The sequence below is a fragment of the Euprymna scolopes genome, chromosome 19 (genome assembly GCF_053919585.1).
Source record: "Euprymna scolopes isolate OS-2025 chromosome 19, ASM5391958v1, whole genome shotgun sequence".
Lineage (NCBI taxonomy): Eukaryota > Metazoa > Mollusca > Cephalopoda > Sepiida > Sepiolidae > Euprymna > Euprymna scolopes.
The window spans coordinates 127266139-127289178 of NC_136500.1; the positions used below are offsets into that span (position 1 = coordinate 127266139).

The following is a 23040-nucleotide window of genomic DNA, read 5'->3' on the forward strand; positions in this document are numbered from 1 at the left end:
ATTCAAACATTGAATTATTTGAGTTGGCAACTAAGTTTCTACTGTGATTTTTTTTTTTTTAATTAAAATTTAACAAGTTTAACAAAAAATATAATGAATTAATGTATTCTTTTTGTCATCTTTCAATATTTTGTTGTTAAAATGCAGAATTACATAGTTTGCAAATACTACTAATAACACTCATTGGTAGAGATAATTTATTTAATTGATTTAAAAGCGTTTCTTAAAATAATTAAGACTGTTGAATAATGTAAGGGGAAGTTGAGTTGTCTACCTTTCTATTGTGTAAGGTTGGTTGGTTGTTTTCGTTTTACGGCATATCAACTCTTTTCGGGTTATTTAATGGCGAATCCAAAGATTTTGAAGAAAAATTTTTTAATAGAATATATTTGTTGTTTTCAAGTCGGTTTCTATTTTACCCATAGTTGGAACCCTAACAGGTACTACCACTCCGGGTCAGAGTGGACCTGGGAGCAATGGTAATTAAAGGGGGGCTCCACACTCCCCAAAGCCCACAAGCTGGGGCCTCACCACTGGATATAGTTTAAGGTCATATCCAGGACCCCCATCAAGGGACTTTTACCCTCTGCAGGGGGGCAGTCGGTGTATTAATGCCCCACCGACAATGAGAAGATGACATCATTGCTGGAAATAAAATGAATTCTGTTTTTTTTTTTTTGGTTTGCTCACTCTTTTTTTATCTAGACTTTGGTAGAGTTGGACCTGTTAGCCAATAGCTAATGATAAGTGGTAACTCCTTTGTAAAAAAAGAATAAGAATAGCTTAATGGAGAATATTTGCGAAAAACACCTGTATATAGTTCAATTTGTATATGTCTTGAACACTGAAAAACTGTGACGCAACTAAACAGTGCATCTATGGATTACTATATATATACATATATATATATATATATATATATATATATACATATATACAAGCAAACAGTTAATAAAACATGTTAAAAAACACTTTGAAAAAGAGTTAAAAAAATATTTAATCTGAAAAGGAAACACTAGATAAGTGGATAGTTCTTAATCCACGGAGTTTCGAAGAAATACTTTCCTTCTCATCAGAGGGTAGAATTTAGCAAAATGCGGGATCGGATTTTGCATGCAGAAGTATTTGATGAAACAACAAGTAAGTCAAAGATCTTGAAAACAAAAAAAAGTGAAGCAGAGGGAATATGGTGAAGAAAAAAGCGATTACATATGAATGGATTCAAGTAAGATCTTTGACTTACTTGTTGTTTCATCAAATACTTTTGAATGCAAAATCTGATCCCGCATTTTCCTAATTCCTACCCTCTGATGAGAAGGAAAGTATTTCTTCGAAACTCCACGGATTAAGGACTATCCACTTATCTAGTGTTTCCTTTTCAGATTAAATAAGTTTTTAACTTTTTTTCAAAGTGTTTTTTAACATATTTTATTAACTGTTTGCTCGTATTATAAGCTCTATCTCCTATTTGGTTTTATCGAGCTTTTACATCTGGCTGAGATAACTTTATAAATATTAATTCTTTAATATTTATAATATACTTTAATTTTCATTTTTATATATGTATATATATACTTCCTTTTCTCCAATTTCCCCCGCTATGTGAGTTCTATTTTAATCAATTTTTGATTATGATTTTCCATGTCTAACTGACTTTAGCAAATAGGTTGGTTGGTTGTTTTACGGCATATCAACCTTTTTCAGGTTATTTAATGCCGAATCTAGTTATTTTGAGGAACGATTTTTAATGGAGTATTTTTGTTTTTTAAGTCGGATTCTATTGAACCCATAGTTGGGACCCTAACAGAGTGGACCTGGGAGCAATGGCAATTAAAGGGTGGCTTCACACTCCCCAAAGCCTGCAAGCTGGGGCCTCACCATCGGATATAGACTGCTGCCTATAAGGTACTTAAAACAATCACAATTCACTGAGGTTTGCAGCCTCAGGGAAACAAATGCTGATGAACTCCTCTTTAGTATAATAATAATTCTTAGATAGTTCTTAGTCTTTGATATTTTAAATAAAACCACAAACAATTAGAATATGATTTGAAAATGTAGTGAATTGTGAAATGGCCAATGATATAGTTTTGGCTATAGTCAGACGATAAATGCCTATTATCATAATAATACATTGTCTATTCTGTGTTTTATCCAGGAGGCGATTTTACAGATGTTTCCGCCCGGAAGTCACTTAAATCTTTATGCAGGTGTGAATTTCTCCAACCTCGAAGAGAAAATCTCCAAACGATTGAAGAAAGAATTAGTCCAAAGTTGTGCTAAAATCATCCATACGTTTTGCTCGGCAAATCTTCCGGATGCCACAAGTTTGAAATCTGTTGTAAGAAAATTTTATTCTATTATTTTATTCATTTCTTTATTCTGTTATTTATTTATTTTATTTTATTTTTTTTTTTGATAAATCACAAATAACCCCCCCTCCCCTCTCCAGCAGATTGCTTCAAACTATGAACTTGATTTCTGATGGATACTTTATAGGCATATGCAAACTTTGCTGCTACATTTGGTGAGGTGTCGCTCAGAGCACTCTTTTTTTTACAAAGTAAAAGCACACTCTGCAATCTAGTGGGGATGGTCTCTTCTCTTCAGCCTCTCTCATGCTGTTAGTCTTTCTTTACTCTATTGTTTCCAAGGAAGATGTTCGACTGAACTCCGATCTGATTCTTCCTTGTAAGAGACTCACATACAATGCAGAGAACATTACAAGAATTTCCCATCGGTGAAACACATTACAATGAGACTGATTCTCTTCAGACTACAACATGGATATCCTCAATTCCAATGTCAACAAATATTTGCCATAAACCGTCCTCATAAGAATTCAAATTTTTTCCATTCTATTATTTACAACGCTCTCATTCTGTGTCATTCAACTGACAATCTTAATTAACTGTTATTCTCAAGTGGCTTTTGGCCTTGGTAAGTGGTGGCTCATTAATGGAAATAATAGAAAATAAAGTTATTCAACAAATCAACCTGAACACATATATTGCTGGGATTAAGTTACAATCTAAATAAAATCTACTTTTTTTGTCTTTATTGTTAAACAATATTTATTTAGTGATAAAAAGTAATTCTAAGTTCTCTGGTTCCTCTTTGTAAGACATTTACAGCAAGAACTCATCTTCTACCATAACTGAAAAGAATCCTATCTTTCTCCATGTGCCTAGGGTCAGGAAGAATTTTCATGAACAGAGTTTCTTTCCGAGAACTACTTATCTATGGAACACATTACCATGGGACTCCTTCCCTGCAGATTGCAACATGGTTATCTTCAAATCTAATGTTAACAAGTGCTTGTTATAAACTGTCCCCACAAGCAGCCTAACTTTGTTCATTCCATTAATAATTTTCAATTTCTCTCTCATAATATTCTTTATCATTAAACTGACAATCGGTCTATTCATCCATCCATCTCATCACTCCTTATCCTGGAGTGGCTTTTAGCCTTGATAAACGGTGACTCAACAATAATAAAAACATTAGTTATAATGCTAGTAAATAAAGGTATATCACACCAAACAATTTGAAGGCACAAAGAGACAGAACGTACAAAGTACAGAACGAAACTTCAAATAAAACTGAAAATCTAAACCCAAAAATGAAAGAGGCAGACGACAACTAAAAATAACACCGCCGTGCTGAGTTATGTCCCTTGACAGATATGCGGTCATAATTCAGTACTGGCGTGACACTTTTTTTTTTCTTTTCTCAAGATAAGGGCTCATAGACCCCGATTACGAAAGGTTAGGAATATAGTTTTTCAGATAGGATGGTTTTGCTCTACATGTGAGGGGACGAGCATGTCTTTGTCTATTGACTGTCAACGAGATAGGGTGTGGTCTATCTGTTCCGTGGGAGGAGTCGATGAATCTTCTCCTCAGTCGCAATATGGGGTAAATAAACCGTTGTCACCATGCCAGTAAATAAAGGTATAATCCATGAAACAAAGAGACTTTATTCTCAAGCGTACTAAATGAAACTCCAAACAAAACTGAAAACCTAAACACAAAAAGGGATGACAGATGACAACTGAAAAGAACTGAGTTATCTCCCTTGATCGATATGCAGCCATAATTCAATACTGGCATAAAGTTTTTATGATGTTTTCAGACCATGTTAATCAACAGCATTTTTATTTTATGAATTGAAAATTTCCTCTCGGCTAAAATAGTAGCTCGTGTTTGTTGCATTGTTTAGTACAGGTGTCGTATTTTGGCATTAGAGAATTCAAAAAGGCTTGACATACCATACAACAGAAAAACATTTCCACTTTTTGTCAGTCTCATTATTCATCAGTTTTGAATTTATACTTTTTTGTGGATAATTTTTTATTATTTTGATTTTAATTTTTATGATTTCTTAGTTTACTGATAATGACGTGATGAGATCTAGAATAGAAACATGATTGTATTTGCTCATGTATTTTATTATTCTAGAGTTCTATTATTTAGCATTATTAGAATAGATACTAGAAAATTCCCTCTCTCTCTCTCTCTATATATATATATATATATATATATATATATATATATCCAATACATGACAGCACGTTAAAGCGAATATGATAATTATGTCGATCCTAATAATAAGATTGTAATAGTTCCTATTTACTTGCCTGCACACGAGGGCAGAGTTAGACACAAGGTTGGATTTTAATGTGGGGGAAAATCCAGCTCCCCAAAAACGGGCACTCTAGATAAGAACTCCTCCACTGACCAAGGACAGAAAAGGTGAAGTGTAGCATCATTACAGATACTACACTGTGATCTTAGCCTGAAGTATTAATTGCCAAATATAGTCAAGACATGATGACCACTTGTGAAAATTCTTGTTGCAATTTTTCTGATTTGTTTTATTGTTTTAGGTATGTGCACTTGAGTGTTTGTTAAATTTGAGCTCAGTGTTGGTCGAATCATCCAAGAATGGCTGCACGTTATATCATCTAGTTCTTCAGAGAGTTGGGATATTATGGTCGCTTGTCTCAAAAGTTGGGATCGATCATCATGACCAACCTTTCTACCCTTTGTTCTTGAGTTTCCTCCTTAGACTTTCAGCCAAGTTGATTCCATTGATGAACGTCATGCAAATTTCCTCAGTAAGTTCAGTTTCCTATTTTCTTTATTTTTAATGAAAAATACTTTTTATGTTTTTTTGTTTTCTAAATTCTGTTTGTTTTGTTTTTATTCTGTTTTTTTTTGTTTTTTTTTGTTTTTATTCTGTTTTTTTTTTGTTTTTTTGTTTTTATTCTGTTTTTTTTATTTTTATTTTTTTTTTATTCTGTTTTTTTTGTTTTATTCTGTTTTTTTTGTTTTTATTTTTTTTGTTTCTATTCTGTTTTTTTTTGTTTTTTGTTTTTATTCTGTTTTTTTTTTTTTGTTTTCTGTTTTTTTTGTTTTTAATCTGTTTTTTTGTTTTTATTTTGTTTTTGTTTTTTTTTGTTTTTATTCTGTTTTGTTTTTTTTTCTGTTTTTTTTTGTTTTTATTTTGTTTTGTTTTTTTTTGTTTTTATTCTGTTTTTTTTGTTTTTAATCTGTTTTTTTTTGTTTTTAATCTGTTTTTTGTATTTTGTTTTTTTTGTTTTTATTGTTTTTTTTTGTTTTTAATCTGTTTTTTGTATTTTTTTTTGTTTTTTTTTGTTTTTATTCCGTTTTTTTTTCTTTTACACCCAAACTCTTCTCATGTGAAAATGTATAATTGCTAAAATAGAACACACACTTTTAATGGTTTTGAGACGAAAACCTGGGTGATATTTAATATTAAAAAAAAAGATTGTAGTTTCAATTTATCAGAATTGACACAAGGCCATCCAATATCATCTATATTTGAAGCTCATTGTGCCACACGCACACACATGCACACACACACCTGTCAATATTTAGTGATTGATTTCCATCCTCTCAAATATCATCACACCTAATGTTATATATTACATTTGTTTGGACAAAATTTCCAGCAGATGAAAATAGCTTTTAGATTCAGATTTAATAACCATAAATTTAATGTCCAGTTATTCTTAATAGATTTGTATCCATTTTTATCAATTTTAAACGCTAAACATTTCATTTATAAGTTTCTTGCAGACACCTGACTAAAACGTGTACATTTATATAAATAGATGAACATGTTAATTTTAATACGATTTTATTCGTTTTAAATAAGTCACTTGTGAAATCAAAAGTTTAAACAAATCAATTTGCTCGCAAAAAAAAAATAGTTTTAATTGGAGAGAAAGGGAGGAGTGAGAGAGAAAGGGAGGAAGACAACGAGCCGCCTACTTCCTTCCCTTTTCTCTTTTGCTTGTTGGTAAGAGTTTTTTTTATCTAAGTTATCCATTTCTTTATTTTTAATTGAACCATTTTAATTAATTACCAGTAATATTGATAAAACTCTTGCATATATAGATTTCAGTTGATGTAACCTCCGGCCTTCTTCAGGTGTATCTTGTTAAACTCAGGAATTTCGACGGCATTTCGAGCGGAACCCTTTATTTACTTCACAGGGTAGCGGGCTCTTGCTATGTCAGCCATGACTGGATAGAGGTTCTAAGTAATACTCAATTTTATTTTTCGGTCGCCCACACTGAGGATTGAACCTTCAAGAAAATATTACTTTTTACAAATGATTTTTCCAAGTACTGTAACCACTGCATGGCGAAAAATATAATTGCAAATTACTTAGGATCTCTATCCAATCATGGCTAACGGAACAAGAGCACGTTACCCCCGGGAAATAAATAAAGGGTTCCGCTCGAAATTCCGTCCAAATTCCCAAGTTCGACAGAAACATTCCGAGTTTGACAAGATACACCTGAAGAAGGTCGGAGGTTACATCGACCGAAATGTGAAAATCACACTCAAGATGAGAACAGTCAAAAACTCGGAAAAGACTATATTTTGTTTTTAAAATGTGAGTAAATCTATAATCTAAATCTCACCTGTCTGTTAGTGTGTATGTATGTATGTATGTGTGTATGTGTGTGTGTATGTATGTATGTATGTATGTCTGTTAGTGTGTATGTATGTATGTGTGTACTGTGTATGTCTGTTAGTGTGTATGTATGTATGTATGTATGTGTGTTAGTGTGTATGTATGTATGTCTGTTAGTATGTATGTATGTATGTTAGTATGTATGTATGTATGTATGTATGTCTGTTAGTGTGTATGTATGTATGTATGTCTGTTAGTATGTATGCATGTCTGTTAGTGTGTATGTATGTATGTATGTCTGTTAGTGTGTATGTATGTATGTATGTCCACCCAATTGAAAGGAAAATCTCTATCCTATCATTATTTTCATGGAATGCTCTCGACTGAGCTCCACTCTTTGGTTCTCCATGTAAAACATTCAAAGCAAGAAATCCTCTTACCATCACAATAAAAAATGATCGTTCTTTCTCTTTTATGTGCCGAGCATCATATAGAATTTCTATCAACAAAGTTTTTTTTGTAAGAGCTTTCCATTACTGTAGGACTGCTTCCTTGCTGATTACAATTTGATCATCTTTAAATACAATATTAACAAATGACTGTCATGAACTACCTTAAAAGTAATCAGATAGAGTTTATACCATGAATATTAGCCCCCCCCATAACGTTCCTCAAATTTAGGCTGACCATTATACCTCGTCATTAACTCTTGTCTTTGAGTGACCTTTGGCATTTGATAATTAGTGACTCCAATAGAAAAAAATAGGCCTAGTTGCCTGCTTTTTTTTTTTACAAGTGATGCACAGCTATTTTGTTCCAGCATAATTCAATGTTCCCATTCACTTGCCTCCCCACGAGGGCAGAGTTAGACACAAGATTGGTTTTTAATGTAGGAAAAATCCACCTCCCTAAAATGGGGCACTCTGAATAGGAACAAAAATAAAAATTGTCTCAGTCATGAAGGATTTCTCCTCTACTGATTGAGAACAGAAATGGTGAAGTGTAGCATCAGAACAGATACTACACTTTGTACCTAGCCAAAAGTCCAAATACAAAATAAAAAAAATTCTGATGTTAATTAATATTCTGTGATTATAAAATAAAATTTAACAGCAGAGAAACGTCTATAAATAAAAAATACTATATACTTGTCAGAGGTTAGTGGGTGAGAATATAGAAAAATGTTGATTTTATGTTTCAGAATTTTTTTAGATAAAAGGTTGATTTTTTTTTTTATTATTATTTTGATACTTTGGATTACCGTTCTCATCTTGAGTGTCATTTTCACAACATTTCGGTCAAAGTAACCTCCGACCTTCTTCAGATGCATCTTATCGAACTTCAGAAACTTTCTGCTCCAAATGTTGAACAGAACCCTTCATTTAATTCATATGGGTAGCACACTCTCATTCTGAATAGATATCCTAAGTAATTCATGATGGTATTTTTAATTTTACCCACCCTGATGATTGAACCTTCAACCTCCGGAAAATGTGTAACTTACAATTAATTTTTACCTAGTACTTTATCTCTTACACCACAGGTTCTGGCAGATCGCAAAGAGCTGTGGCGTAATGGATACAGTTGCAAATTAGAATCCAAATAATACCAATGTTGATTTTGTCATAAAGCATAGTTTAATGTTATATACAATTAAATATAACAATTGCTAAATATGACTTGAGGTTTTTTTTATCATTACTTTTTACTGATAGATTTTGCCATTGTTACCGGATCTGCTGCAGTTTCAAAACTCTGAAGTCTTGCAGTTAGCCGTAGCTGATTTCTTAAAAGAGACCCGAAGAATAGAAGCTTCCCAAATTTGCCAGGTAAGTTAATCGACATCTACTTAGTTGAATAATTTGAAATGAACACATTTACATATACTTTTCATTTGTTTGTGTTTTTTTTTGATTGTTTACATAAACAAGATCAGTGAGAGCATTGCCAAGGCCGCTGCGAAGAAGGTGGGCTCTCTCTACCGTGCTAGAAAGCTACTTATGCCTGAAAGTATCATGTAAGGCTACAATTCACCCATGTATGGAGTATTGTTGTCACATTTGGGCTGGTGCATCTGCTACTTGTCTCTCACTCCTAGACAAGGAGCTGCTAGAAAGGACTTGGCCTGCCTTGATAGAGTTCAAAATAGACTTCGTAGCCTCGTAGGAGATGTCCTTTTCTCTTCCTTGCAATCTCTATCTCACAGAAGAGATGCTGCGAGTTTGTCTCTGATGTATCGTTATTTTCATGGAAAGTGTTCGACTGAGCTTCAGTCTATGGTTCCCCCCTCGCCAAACTTTCATAAGAAACACTCGTCTAGCTGTAAACACTATCAATAATTCCCCCCACTCTTTATCTGTGCCTAAACCTAAACGTAGATTCCATGAACAAAGCTTCTTTCTTAGAACTGCATGCCTGTGGAATTGTCTTCCGGTTTCCTGCTTTCCGGCTGACTACAATATGGTTGTCTTCAAGTCTAACGTAAACAAGTTCTTGATGAGCCGTTCCATATAAGTTATTAAAATTTACCAAATTTTCATTACTAATGATTACTATATTGTCCAATTTCTACTGTACACTCTTTAACCCTTATCCTTGAGTGGCCTCTTGGCCTTGATAATGTGGTATTGCCTATGTAAAAAAAAAAAAAAAAAAAAGGTTCAAAAGAGAGTTGCCAACATGATAGGTCCTGAACTGTCATCTAAGCTTCAACGTCTGTCCCATCGAAGAAATGTTGCATCCCTCTGCTTGTTCTACAAGTATTTTAATGGTGAATGTTCTGATGAACTACAAGCACTTGTATCCCATCCACGTAAATACCCTCGACAAACCTGCCAAGCAGCTTAATCCCACCCCTACACAGTAGAGATCCCTAGATGTAAGAAAGCCTTCTACTCCAATAGAGAACTGCTAGACTTTGGAACTCTCTTCCGGGATTCTGCTATGTCAACTGTACTGACATGCAGAAGTTCAAGTGTAATGTGAATAGACATCTTGCTGCTCAACTCCCTTCATAGTATCCCTGCAACTTATGTCTCCGATAGTAACCTCCTACTTCAAAGTTGCATTGTGCCTTGTTAGTGAAAATTAAATATAAAAAAAAAGAAATAAACAACCAAAAGATACTAAAACACTTATCTGATACAAAGCCAAGAAAAGCAAATTAATTTGTAAATTGATTAAATTGTAAATTGGTGATTGTCAAGAATTTCCAACAAACAAAAAAAAAGAAGTGAAAAAAATGCAAATAGTTAACATATAACTGTTACCAAAGGCAATAAAAAGTAGGTTAGCATTAGTTTAGGGTTATGTTAAAAACAGTTTGTTTTTATCTGGTTCAAAAGCTGGACCAGTATTAAAACCAAATTTTTTTGTTTTTGTCGAGAATTCTTCCATATTAAAAAACAAAAATACAGAAAAATCTGCATGATGTACAATGTTCTGAAGACAAAACAAAAATATCATATTCCAAACATCACATACATAGATCAAGTAGCTTTATTTTCATAAAGAAAATCTTTTTTAAGCAATTAATTGGAATTCGTAGGCATCACAAAATAAATCTAGTAAGTATGATAATGATGATGATTAATGTGAACTCCTAACATTACACATGAAGATGATAGAGATATTATTTTTGCCTGAAGTTTATTCTTATCTGCCATTGTTTCAGCTGGTCCTGGATATGACCTTAAACTATATCCAATGGTGAGGCCCCAGCTTGCGGGCTTTGGGGAGTGTGGAGCAACCCTTTAATTGCCATTGCTCCCAGGTCCACTCTGACCCGGAGTGGTAGTACCTGTTAGGGTCCTGACTATGGATTGAATAGAAACCGACTTGAAAACAACAAATATATTCTATTAAAAAAATTTTCTTCAAAATCTTTGGATTCGCCATTAAATAACCTGAAAAGGGTTGATATGCCGTAAAACAAAAGCAACCAACCAGCCATTGTTTCAGCAGGATTAAATAACAACACAGCTAAGTTTAGAAATTATACAAAGATTGAATTACATTTCACAGAAAAAAAAACATTTCTTAGAATGCGATACTATTAATGTCCTCCCACCTAAGTGTTAAGAAGTAAAAGAAAAAAAAGGAGAAAAACTATAACAATAAGTTTATCAGCAGAACAAAGGTATAGAAGTAAAATTAATAGAATGACAAGGTAGAGGAAGTTGTTCACCAAGGAGGACAAAGGCAGCTGAAATATGGTTGTTAATCAAAATGTAGAACATGACAGAGACGAAAGATCGGATATACCAGTCGATATATTTAAAATTAGTTTACCGACAATTTTTGGAATGGCAATGAATTTTATGACAGTTTACGGCAGTTAGGGATAGTTAAAAGTGTGTCTTGAGTTTGCAACAGTTAGGGACTGTTGCCACACGGGTTGTGGCTCAGAGTAGATAGAGATGAGCTGATGAACATGGCCTCGACAAAAGATATGGATTTCAACGCTTAGAGGGTTGTTTTCCACAATGATGTCACACACGTAGCCAGAATTCAACTATATGCAAAATGTGTCGGAGGTTGTCTTTTCTTGGAGTCTTTTGTTTCTGTAGCATTGTTTATTTTTAGACTTGTGAACCCGTGCTTGCCTCCTCAACAGTTGGCAATGTGAGAGCCGTCAACATGAATAGAAGAGAAAACAAAAGAGAAGAAATCCATTGGGGTCGGCGATTGTTGTCAATCGGGAGAGCACATGGTCCCACACAGATTCATTTTAGCATTAAACCTTTAAACTTTTATTTCTGTTCGTTAAAAATGTTGGATAAATGATTTGATTTCTTCCAAATATGTGAATGTCCATTTCAGATTATTCAGTCTATGGAAAACAACGTGCCTCGTTCGTTTCACTGTCTTCTAATCAATTCCAACTGTCTCATCCACCACCGAGCAATGGAATCTTTTGCATTGTTTGCCCAAGAGACATCATCTGAGACTTTGGTACCTCGGTGCTTACAAGTGGCCGATGAAAATCAAGAAAGAATCCTTCAGGATGCTGCAGTTTCATTTCTGAACAGGGTAAGAAGAAACCAACTTTAATTTTTGTGTTGAAAACGACAATTTCTCTTTTTCAGGAATTTTTTAGATGAGGATTGATAGCTTTTATAATTTGGATTGTTTGAACTACATTTTTCGTCTTGGATGTTATCTTCACATTTCGTCTGCTGTAACCTTCGACTTTCTTCAGGGGCATCTTCTTGAACTCTGGAATGGACCAGTGCATCAACCACTAGTCACTATTAGACAGCGTTAAAAAAAGAGTCTTCACTCTAATAGGTCCCGAACTGTCAACCAATCTCATCAATGTTGTACCCCTGTGCCTGTTTAACTTTCATGAAATGTGCTCCAACAAATTCCCCCTCCCCCCACGTAAATAACCCTAACCTGACAAGCAGCAAATTTCACATCTTCACTGTAGAGGTCCACTGTTGCTGGAAAGTCTTCTACCCTGATAGTTTCTTCCCTCGAACTACTAGACTTTGGAATTCTCTTCCTGCTTCCCTGACTGTACTAACATGCAGAAACTTCAATGTAATGTGAACAAACTTCTTTCGCATTCACTTTTGCGTCTGACAAAGATGCACTCTCTTGCCTGTGCTCTTTAATTATGCCATCGACTGGATCACATCAAATGCCCTGACCAACTTTCATGTTGTAGCAGTAAGTCGTAGTTTTCTTTATTTAAAAAAATTTTTTTATTACATTTTCACCCCAAACATTGTTACATAATGTAGGGGGCTACTATCAGGGACATAAGCTACAGGGGTACTATGTGGGGAGTTGGGCAGCAAGATTTCGGTTCACGTTACACTTGAACTTCTGCATGCCAGTACAGTTGGGGAGGCAGGAACCCGGAAGGGAATTACAAAGTCAAAGTGGAAACAATTGACAGCAGGTTGCTGATTGGTTCAGATCGGGAGAACTTTAGAAGGCCAAGATAAGCTGTCGTTTGATGCCAAAATGGTCATGACTGGCAACTAAGATTTGGACGTTAGCGGTTTGAGGATCATTTTCCGTGATAGTGTCCCCCCCACACACACACCCAGAGTAGAATGTATCAAAGTTGCGTTTTCTCTAGTGAGTTCTATTTGTTTATACATATGGATCAGTGCTCACCTTCAGTAGTCGCCAATGTGAAAGACGACAACAACATAACCAAAACAAAAATGGAAGATGAAAGAGAAGAGAACCACGACACGCAGCATTGTTTTGGCGGTTGTTGAAAGGGAGCAAATGATTTCGTAGTCGTTATTATCGGCTGTTTGTTATAACAAAAATGATAGTCCCAAAGTTATTATAGCAATTATCTTCTTTTACAATGGTTGCTTTTATTTTTTTTCACTTGCAGACAGCCTATAGCGATGGAAGAAGTTATAATAAAAAAGCTTACCTTCAAATGCAAGCATCCAATATTAATAAACTGATGCAAATTTCAGAAAGTGCTAAAGTTATTTCCAAATCTGATCAGGTAAATATGATTTTGAATAGAATGTAGAGTTTAAAATAACATTAAAACATGTTGATTAAACTCCACTTTTTTATAAAAGGTTGCAATTTATTGCAGTAATTTCCAAATTTCAAATAATAGATTTTCATAAATGTGAGAATCGGTGACTTTTGATTGGCGCCTCAGGTTATTTAGCCATGTACACTGTACGACCTTCTGTGCCAACTTAATAACGTGCATGGATAGCCCAGGCTCGAGAGGGCATGGAAAACCTGACTTCACTGTGTATGAAACGACTACTTGCAACATGACTGGTATAAGTCGAACCACATGAAGAGCAGACAAGAGTTATCACCTCGGATTTATGTAACGCTCACAGCAGCTTAAATACTAAAACCAGATGATAATAAGATAGACAACTTCTATTATATTCTCCAATATAAAATATGGGTTGTCTCCCTACATTTTTATGCTTAAGTTAATCTAAGGGTACCCTGTACTAGTAATGTCTACGCTCTTTTCCAGAATTCCTTCTATATTAAAAACAAAAATAAAGGATGATCTGTATAATGTATGCACTGATGACGAAATGAAAATATCAACTTTCCAAAATTATGTAAATTGATCAAATAGTTTAATTTTTAAGTAAGAAAATCATTTTAAAGCAATTAATGGGAATTCGTAGGCATTACAACATAAATCTCGCAAGTTTCAATTATTGAGTTATTTTCTTTTGTTTTTTTATTCTTCTGCAAATAGCGGACAAGATGCCTGCTTTTCGGTCACTCTAAAATTTTATTTTCTTATTTAAAAATTAAAAAACTACTTGATCAATTTATGTCATTTTTGGAATATGACATTTTCATTTTGTTGCAGGTACATATATCATACAGAGTTTTCTCTATTATTTTTTTAACATAGGAGAAATTTTGTACAAGAACCAACTGTTTATACTAAAATGCCTAGTTTTCTTAATATGTTGGTGAAATACAAATTAATAAGATATTATTATGTGATAAATATTAAGATTGTGTCGATAATCAGATCGACAATTTTAATGTAAAACAAAATGAGTTTGAAATGTTATAATTTATTTTTTAAATCAAAACATTGTTGTATTCTGTTTCAGAAATCTGTAACAAACCCAGCAGCATGTTCCGAAGACTTGGGTGTACAAGAGGTATGCTTAGATTTGGTTAATCAGATGCTTCTAAAAGATGGTCATTTATTTTTAGTTTTCAACTTGTGTCATGTTGAGATTAGGCATTTTATGAATTTTTATTTTTCAACTTGTCTTATATTGAAGTTAGGCATTTAGTGAATTTTTATTTTTCAACTTGTCTTATATTGAAGTTAGGCATTTAGTGAATTTTTATTTTTCAACTTGTCTTATATTGAAGTTAGGCATTTAGTGAATTTTTATTTTTCAACTTGTCTTATATTGAAGTTAGGCATTTAGTGAATTTTTATTTTTCAACTTGTCTTATATTGAAGTTAGGCATTTAGTGAATTTTTTATTTTTCAACTTGTCTTATACTGAAGTTAGGCATTTAGTGAATTTTTATTTTTCAACTTGCCTTATGCTGAAGTTAGACATGTGAATGATTTCTAACTTCGCCTGTCTGTTGCCATTTTGCTTGTATCACCTGCCAGGCTCAGATCGTCAACAAATTCCCTTTTCATAAACTAAACAGAGGAACTTTTCTCTTTTGAGAACTTTCCAACATTGCAACCACTGATTATCACTTTGGTCTTGATAACTCCCATAACTTTCCAACACATGTCTTCAAGTCTTTAAATTGACATGTAGTATTTTTTTCAATATGCTGTTAAAAACATAAGATACCTTTTTTCTTGATAGTATGATTATAAAATCAAAACACCCAGAGTTTTAATATTTCTGCATTTTAATTGATTGCTCTTTCTTCATTTTGCAGCCAGTGAAGAAAAAATCTAAACTTGGATCGACCCCAAGCGTATGGGATGCAGAATATAGGAATATTGTGAACTTATTACAAAATGGAACCCACCAATTAGAGGAAATGCACAAACAGAATCGGCCATTACCTGAATGGGCCGCAGCAGACATTCAAAAGGTTATCAAACAGTTGAATGCTTTGCTTTCAACCTAACGTTCCCCACCTTCGCAGTGTGATATCCTTCACATAAATTCACTGCAAGCATTTATTTATGAAATTCAAACTTTAATTTTTGTCCACAATTTACCTGATATAAATAAAAAAAAAACAAAGAAAAATGTGTATGATGTGCGTGACCGCGATGAAACAAAAATATCATATTCCAAAAATTATGTAAATTGGTCAAGTTGTTTTATTTGTAAATAAGGAAATTAAATTTTATGAGTAACAGAAGAGCAGCTGTCTCGTCCGCCATGTTGGAAACAATTTAAAAAAAACAAAAAAACAAAAAGGGAGATAACACAATAATTCAACTTGCGAGATTTATGTTATAATCTACAAATTTCCATTAATCACGTTAAAATGATTTTCTTTTTAAAAATAAAACTACTCGATCAATTTACGTACTTTTTGGAATATGATATTTTCCTTTCATCACAGGTATTTTTCTCTACTTTTGATTTTTAATATAAGAGAAATTTTGGACAAAATTCCACACTTTTATATTTACAGACGAGCAAATTTATTGATATATTTTTTTCCATATTTCCTAAACACTGGACCAGTTTTATGATACAAACCAGTTGTCAAAATCGCCGATGTACACATAACCTTCATTTCTTATCTCAACTTTCTTACACGTGTTTCTTTTCAGCAATTTTTGCCTCTTCATTTCTTCTACTCCTGGTTTCTTCGCAATATCCAATGTTTTTCTTTGTTTACTTTCTTACACATTAACAGACAATTGTCTTCACATCACTTATTTGAATCTAGATTTTATATCTAACTAGTTGAACTACCTGGCGTTGCTTTGGGCAAAAATGTAACCTATTTCTATTAAAACATCTATCTCTCTACGTCTCGCTATCCGTCTCTCTATCTTCCCCTCTTTCCTGCTTTTCCTCTCCATCTTTCCAATGCTCTCTTTCACCTCCATCAAGCCCATTCTTTTCTAGCTGGACATGCACACAGACAATTCTTATTTTTATAATCAGTTTCTCCAACAATGAGTCAGCATTTTCTTTTCAATTTAGTACATAATGGAAACTGACTCCTCCTTCCCCTTCTTCTGAAAAAACATGCCCCCAGTTGACCTTCAGAGGATGAATAAATTGTTCTAAATTTGTGATATCTTATCAAGAATATAGCAACTTTGTTTCATAGTGTTTTAGCTAGACATACAGACATACAAACAACTGCTTTATATATGAGAGATGTCTGTAACTCCATTGTTACTGCTGATTTGGTGTTATCAAACTTTGCTAATGTTCAGGAAAAATGGGAAAAATAGATATTATTTACTCCATCCGTCTGTAGGTATAAAAATCTGACATTAAAAACAAAAAAAAATTGAAAATTTGTAAATAATTATTTTGATTTTTGGACAAAAAATTTGTGGACAATTTTTTTGACAATTCCATAAATTTCATAGATTTTGTTTGGCTAAACTTTTCTAATTGGAAAATTTTAACTAATCTGTTTTACAACAAATTCTTTTGAGATTAAAAAAAAACAAACAAAAAAAAAGGAAATCTTTCTGAAAATTGTTTTTATTTTTTAATGTTAATGTCATTGTTTAATAGGGTCAAAAATTATGAATAAAGTTTCATGAGATTTTCAATTGAATGATGAACAAGAACTGAAAATGATGAACAGACAAAATTTGATTACTTAAGGCATATTTGTTGATATTGGATTTGAAGACAACTACGTTATAGTTTGGAGGGAAGAAGTCCTGTGTTAATATGTCTCACAAAGAGGAAGGTCTTGGGAATAAACAGTTCATGGAAATCTCTTTTGGTTGTAGATACAGATGAAGAAAGGAAAGTTTATTGCTGTTGTGATAAAAAATGAGTTCTTGTGAATGTTTTACAGGAAAGAACCAGAGCTAAGAACTTCTGTGAAGATGCACGTGTGCACTCACCTGGCATGATCGTCTCACGCATTATTCCGAGCTAAGGCTGTCGTCAATCCAGTCAGTGTTTATAAACAAATAATAGATTTATATATATATATTTTTTGGTCTCCCGACAAAAGGAGGGTGGACCTGTAAATTCACTCTTGTCATTTCGTCCATTCGTCTGTCCGCACTTTTTCTATATAAATACGCCTTGGAAGTTTTTGAAATTTTGCACAAACATTAAATATGACATGAGTAAAAAAGTAACAACAGATTTTCTCGGAAAACTCTGGTTGCTCTCCTAGGGATGCCTTTCGGGTTAAAATGGCTAAAATTGACACTTTTGTGCTTATTAAAAAAAATTTGATGCCTTGGATTTTTATTAAATGTTCTGAAAAGTTGTAGCTAACTTATTTCTATATAATTTTGTTTGTCTATACTTTGTGATAACTCTTGGGTGTGCCCCAGAGGATTTTTTAGGGCTAACAAAAACATTCCATTTTGGGGACTATTTTACCATATTTGTTCAAAATTTTCTGAATATGTCTATTAAGCAGTTTTGCATGGTGCTGAACTCAAATTTAAACATGTTAAGGCTTTGGAAACTTTTGGGACTAAATGGGGTGGGGCACTTAGTCATTTTTTTTTTTTTTTTGCATGGTGCTGAACTCAAATTTAAACATGTTAAGGCCTTGGGAACTTTTGGGACTAAATGGGGGGGCACTTAGTCATTTTTTTTTTGCATGGTGCTGAACTCAAATTTACATATGTTAAGGCCTAAAACTGTACCATTTTCATCAGAATTTGGCATCCCATGGGGACTTTTGGAGCTAAATGAAGGGGGGGGGGCAATGCTGAACTTAGTCATTTTCTTTTTATGCCTCGTTCACTGTGTATTCACGGGGGACCATGCGTGCTTCACTTGTTTTTTTTTTAGTTTAGAAATGGTACCCGTCTACCTCTGTGAATGGCAGACTTGCAGCATTGAAGCTTTGCTCGGCCAAACAAATACACCAAATCCCATTACAGCCTCTTGGCTGAGAGATTTAAAGAAACCCAACTTAGTTGGAGAGGTGCAGTGGTCGAACTTGGTCGCTCTCACTGAAACTAACTCAAACGTTCAACTCCCACTCTTCCTCCTTCTCTTCAATGTGTGGGTATGTGTGTGAGGGAGAGAGGAGGCTTGCTATAATCACTTGTCTCTCTACTTTCCTGAAATCTCTTCACCATTGGCTAGTTTTGGCTTTTTGTTGGTGGTCATTTGTTCAGCCACCCAGAGTAAACGTTCATTGAAGATCAAATCCAACTGGTCTGTAGACGTTGTTTCTCTCACAAAGCCAGTCCTTGGAGGATTTTTTTTTCTTCAAATGACGTACTTACTTTTTTAAACAAAGGAAATATCTTGCAAACTGGCCAGATATGTTTTCAGCTCTCTGCCCTACCCCTCTTCCACTAGCTAACCGTCCCTTTAAGTGCAATGGTTTATATCTGTCTTGCGCTTGGTTCACCTAGTATATTTGCAAGGTACTTTTTTATGAGTCTGGTAGCTCTTTTTTTTTTTTTTTTTACAAGAAGGTCACCACTTATCAAGGCCCGGAAGCCACTCAGGGATAAGGGTTGTTGCATGTACAGTACGTTGTACGTTAGTGTTGAGATTTCATAAAGTGTCTACTTAAGGCTGCGGTTCATCAGGAATTTGTTTACGTTGGATTTGATCAGGAGAAAGGATCAAGCCCAGGAGCTTATCAAAACCTGGAGCTTCCCAAGATGAAAGCCATTCATTTCAATTGATGCCACATGGGGATCAGAGCATTGATGATGTAAAGATAGAAGCTTGGTTTTAGATGCATTAAAAGTAACCATCCACCTCTTTCCCAATTGTACCACATGCTCAAGATCGGAAGAGAGAGAATCAGAGAGAATTTGGTCATTTACGGCCTTTGATGTGCTGCCATAGACGATAGTGTCATCAGCATAAATGTCTACGAATGATCGAAGGATATGATTTGGAAGATCATTGATGCAGATTAGGAAGAGAGTTGGGCCCAGGATGGACCCTTGAGGGACTCCAGTATTAATACTGTGAGCTTCTGATTTCTGCCCATCAACCACTACTCTTATGAACCTATCAGAGAGAAATGATTTAATATTTGATAAGACATTTCCAGCTATACCGTAGCTAGAGATCTTGTGAAGTAGAACTTTGTCATACTCTATTAAAGGCCTTTGATATGTCAAGAGCAACTTCCCTAGAGAGGAAGCCTTTGTCAAGAGATTCGCTAATCCTATGAGATATAACTGTACGCACATCTGTTGTAGATCTAGCAGAACGAAAACCATATTGCATGTCACTAAGAAGTTTATTTTTGCTGAGGTGGTTGACTACTTCTCTATTTAACACAGATTCCAGCAACTTACTCATGACGCACAGGAGACTTATAGGTCTGTACTGAGAGGAAGATGACCTAAATTCTTAAATACAGGGCGTACTGATGAGATTTTCCAGAGTGTTGGGAAGCAATTCTTCTTAAAACAACGCTTAAACAGCTTTGTAAGTATGGGGACTAGTTTTTTAGCACTATAATTGAAATGCCATCAAGGCCAGTTGCTTTACTGGAATCAAGGTTTTTGATTAGCTTGGCAACATCATGCACAGATATTTGTATGTCGCATAGAGTGTTTTCTGATACAGGAGGAAATACTGAGGGTAGGCGGTCTTGGTCATATAGTGTAGAAGTAGCTGCAAAGAGTTTGGCTTTATCTGATGCTGACGAGATTACCTTATCCATTGATGATAGTTGGGATAAAGCACATGCTTCTGTTCAGGATCATGTTCACTATTTGCCAAAGCTGATGCTCAGCTACTTTGGATTTGACAGACTAAGCATACAACTCATTATTATTCTTTTACGGTGGTTGCTGGCAGTTCTGAAAGCGGCTTCACCTTCCTTTTTTCCCCCTTTCTTCTCCCAAAGTAACACACATAAAAGTGGAAATTGAAAATATATGTCTCTCTCTCAATCTCTCTCTCTCTCTCTCTGTCCTCCCCCTCTCCTCCTCTCTCAATGCTGATGAAGAAACATGATATCAATATCGATCCATTTTTGTAATGGAAACTATGACGCAAAAGAGTTGTTGATGTTGAATTCTTGGAATGGATATAAATGAATATGTCATAAATTTGTTTATCCCTGAACACACACACACACACGCACATACACACATACATACACACACGCACATACACACATACATGCACACACACATACACGCATGCATACACACACAACACACATATGCATACACACACATATACACATACACACACGCACACATATACACATTCACACACACACATACACGCATGCATACACACACAACACACATATACATACACACACAACACACATATACACACACATATACACATACACACACGCAAACATATACACACACATACATATACACATTCACACACGTACACACACACATATACATGTACATAAAGGGATCAAAGAATTCTTTAAATGGATACTTTTCAATGTAATAAAAAGGTCAGGGTGGAACTTAGATACAAGAGGAAAATATATTGATAATAGAAAAATATATACTGATGCGTCAAGGGTGTGAGTTCACTTTAGTTATCTTAATCTCCACCGATATAGAGTCCCTAATTTGGTCGACTGAAATCAGAATTCTTCTAGGTGGCATCTGCAACGCCACGTGTCTCAATTATCAACACCAACAACGCCCATCCTAGAAGACTGGAATATGCTATGCTGAAATTTCTTTAAGCTTGCTGATATTTCTCCAATAAACACAGCTACCCCGGAAGGTAAACACACCCGCGCGCGTATGCACACACATACACAAAGGAACTTTGAAACGATTGAAACTGATGCTTTTGTTGACTTCTTATTCAAGAACTTTAAAACTTCTCAACAAACTTTGGTCTTTCAAAATTGTTGATATCAATATATTTTGTTTAAAATAAAATATGTATCAAGTGCGCTAGAAAGCCAAATCACAACGCAAGCAAGGTTTATTCATTAATAAACTTGACATGTTTATGTTTTTCGAGTACCAATTTCTCTTTTCAGCTTTTTAAAATAGAATTTGGCACACTAAAAACATACATAATATGTCAAGGGTGTGAGTTCCATATTGAAACGTTGATTAAATTTGAATATAATAAAATATGCATCAAATGCGTTTGAAAGCCAAATCACAACGTGATATTAGGAAAATAAACAAATATTTTATTTGTTTGAAATTTATGACATATTGTAAAGTTGAACAAAGAAAAGAGCCACGTGTCGTATCTCAGCGGTTGTATTTTGAAAGGCAACGCGAGAATAATGTCAAGGGTGTAAGTTCCATATAGAAACGTTGATTTAATTTGAATGAAATAAAATGCGCATCAAGTGCACTTGAAAGCCAAATCACTACGCACTCTTCCAACATTTCAAAAATGGGCCTTGATAATGTGGTGATGCCTTTGTAAAAAAAAAAAAAAAAAATACAATCACTGAGATACAACGGGTGGCTCTTTAACAGACAGACATTTCTTTGTTCAACTTTACAATATGGCAAGAAAGAAGAAAAGAAAGAAGAAAACATACTGAGGATGGAGTCTAGCGGCTTGGTTCCCACCAGTTTTGGCAAATAGCAAACAGGATCCTGAACAGAAGTGTGTGTTCTATCCCAACCATTATCAACGGACCAGAGGTCATCTCCTCAGCTTCAGACAAGGCCAAACTATTTGCCAAGAACTTTGCAGCTAATTCTACCCTATGCGACGAAGGCCATCAGCTCCCCATATTTCCTCCTATAATTCAAAACACTCTAGGTAACATACAAATATCTGTGCATGAGGTCGCCAAGCTAATCAAGAACCTTGATTCCAATAAAGCTACTGGCCCTGACGGCATCCCAATTATAGTGTAAAAAAGCTTCAACCAGAACTTGCTCCCATACTTACGAAACTATTTAAACGTTGCCTTAAGGAGAAGTGCTCTCCAACACCCTGGAAAATCTCATCAGTTTGCCCTGCATTTAAGAACTCAGGTGATAAGTCATCTCCCTCTCAGTACAGACCAATAAGTCTCCTGTGTGTCATGAGTAAGTTGCTGGAATCCATATTAAATAGAGAAATAGTCAACCACCTCAGCAGAAATAACCTTCTTAGTGACACACAATAGGCTTCCTTTCTAGGGCAATTGCTCTTGACATATCAATATTAGATAAGGTATGGCATAAAGGCCTACTTCACAAGATCTCCAGCTACTGTTTAACTGGAAATATTCTCTCTATCATTAAATCATTTCTCTTTGATAGGCTCATAAGAGTAGTGGTTGATGGACAAAAATCAGAAGCCTGCAGTATTAATGCTAGAGTCCTTCAAGGGTCCATCCTGGGCCTAACTCTCTTCTTGATCTACATCAATGATCTCCCTAAGCACATACTTAAATCATTCGTTGACATTTATGCTGATGACACGACCATCTACAGCAACACATCAAAGGTTGTAAATGACAAAGCTCTCTCTGATTCTCTCTCCTCGGATCTCGAACGAGTGGTTCAGTGGGGGA

The 23040-nt window shown here is 34.6% G+C and overlaps 1 protein-coding gene across 1 annotated transcript in view; it reads left to right on the forward strand.

The window, feature by feature from the left end:
* LOC145239966 (FIGNL1-interacting regulator of recombination and mitosis-like) overlaps positions 1-15841 on the forward strand; it is a 119776-nt gene extending 103935 nt beyond the window's left edge. Inside the window, exons 19-25 of the mRNA XM_080103553.1 lie at positions 2159-2341; positions 4889-5119; positions 8667-8780; positions 11773-11982; positions 13313-13432; positions 14541-14591; positions 15349-15841. Coding sequence (XP_079959679.1) covers positions 2159-2341; positions 4889-5119; positions 8667-8780; positions 11773-11982; positions 13313-13432; positions 14541-14591; positions 15349-15543 — 1104 coding nt within the window. The 3' untranslated portion in view covers positions 15544-15841. The remainder of the gene's footprint in view (positions 1-2158; positions 2342-4888; positions 5120-8666; positions 8781-11772; positions 11983-13312; positions 13433-14540; positions 14592-15348) is intronic.
* Positions 15842-23040: the final 7199 nt, after the last annotated feature.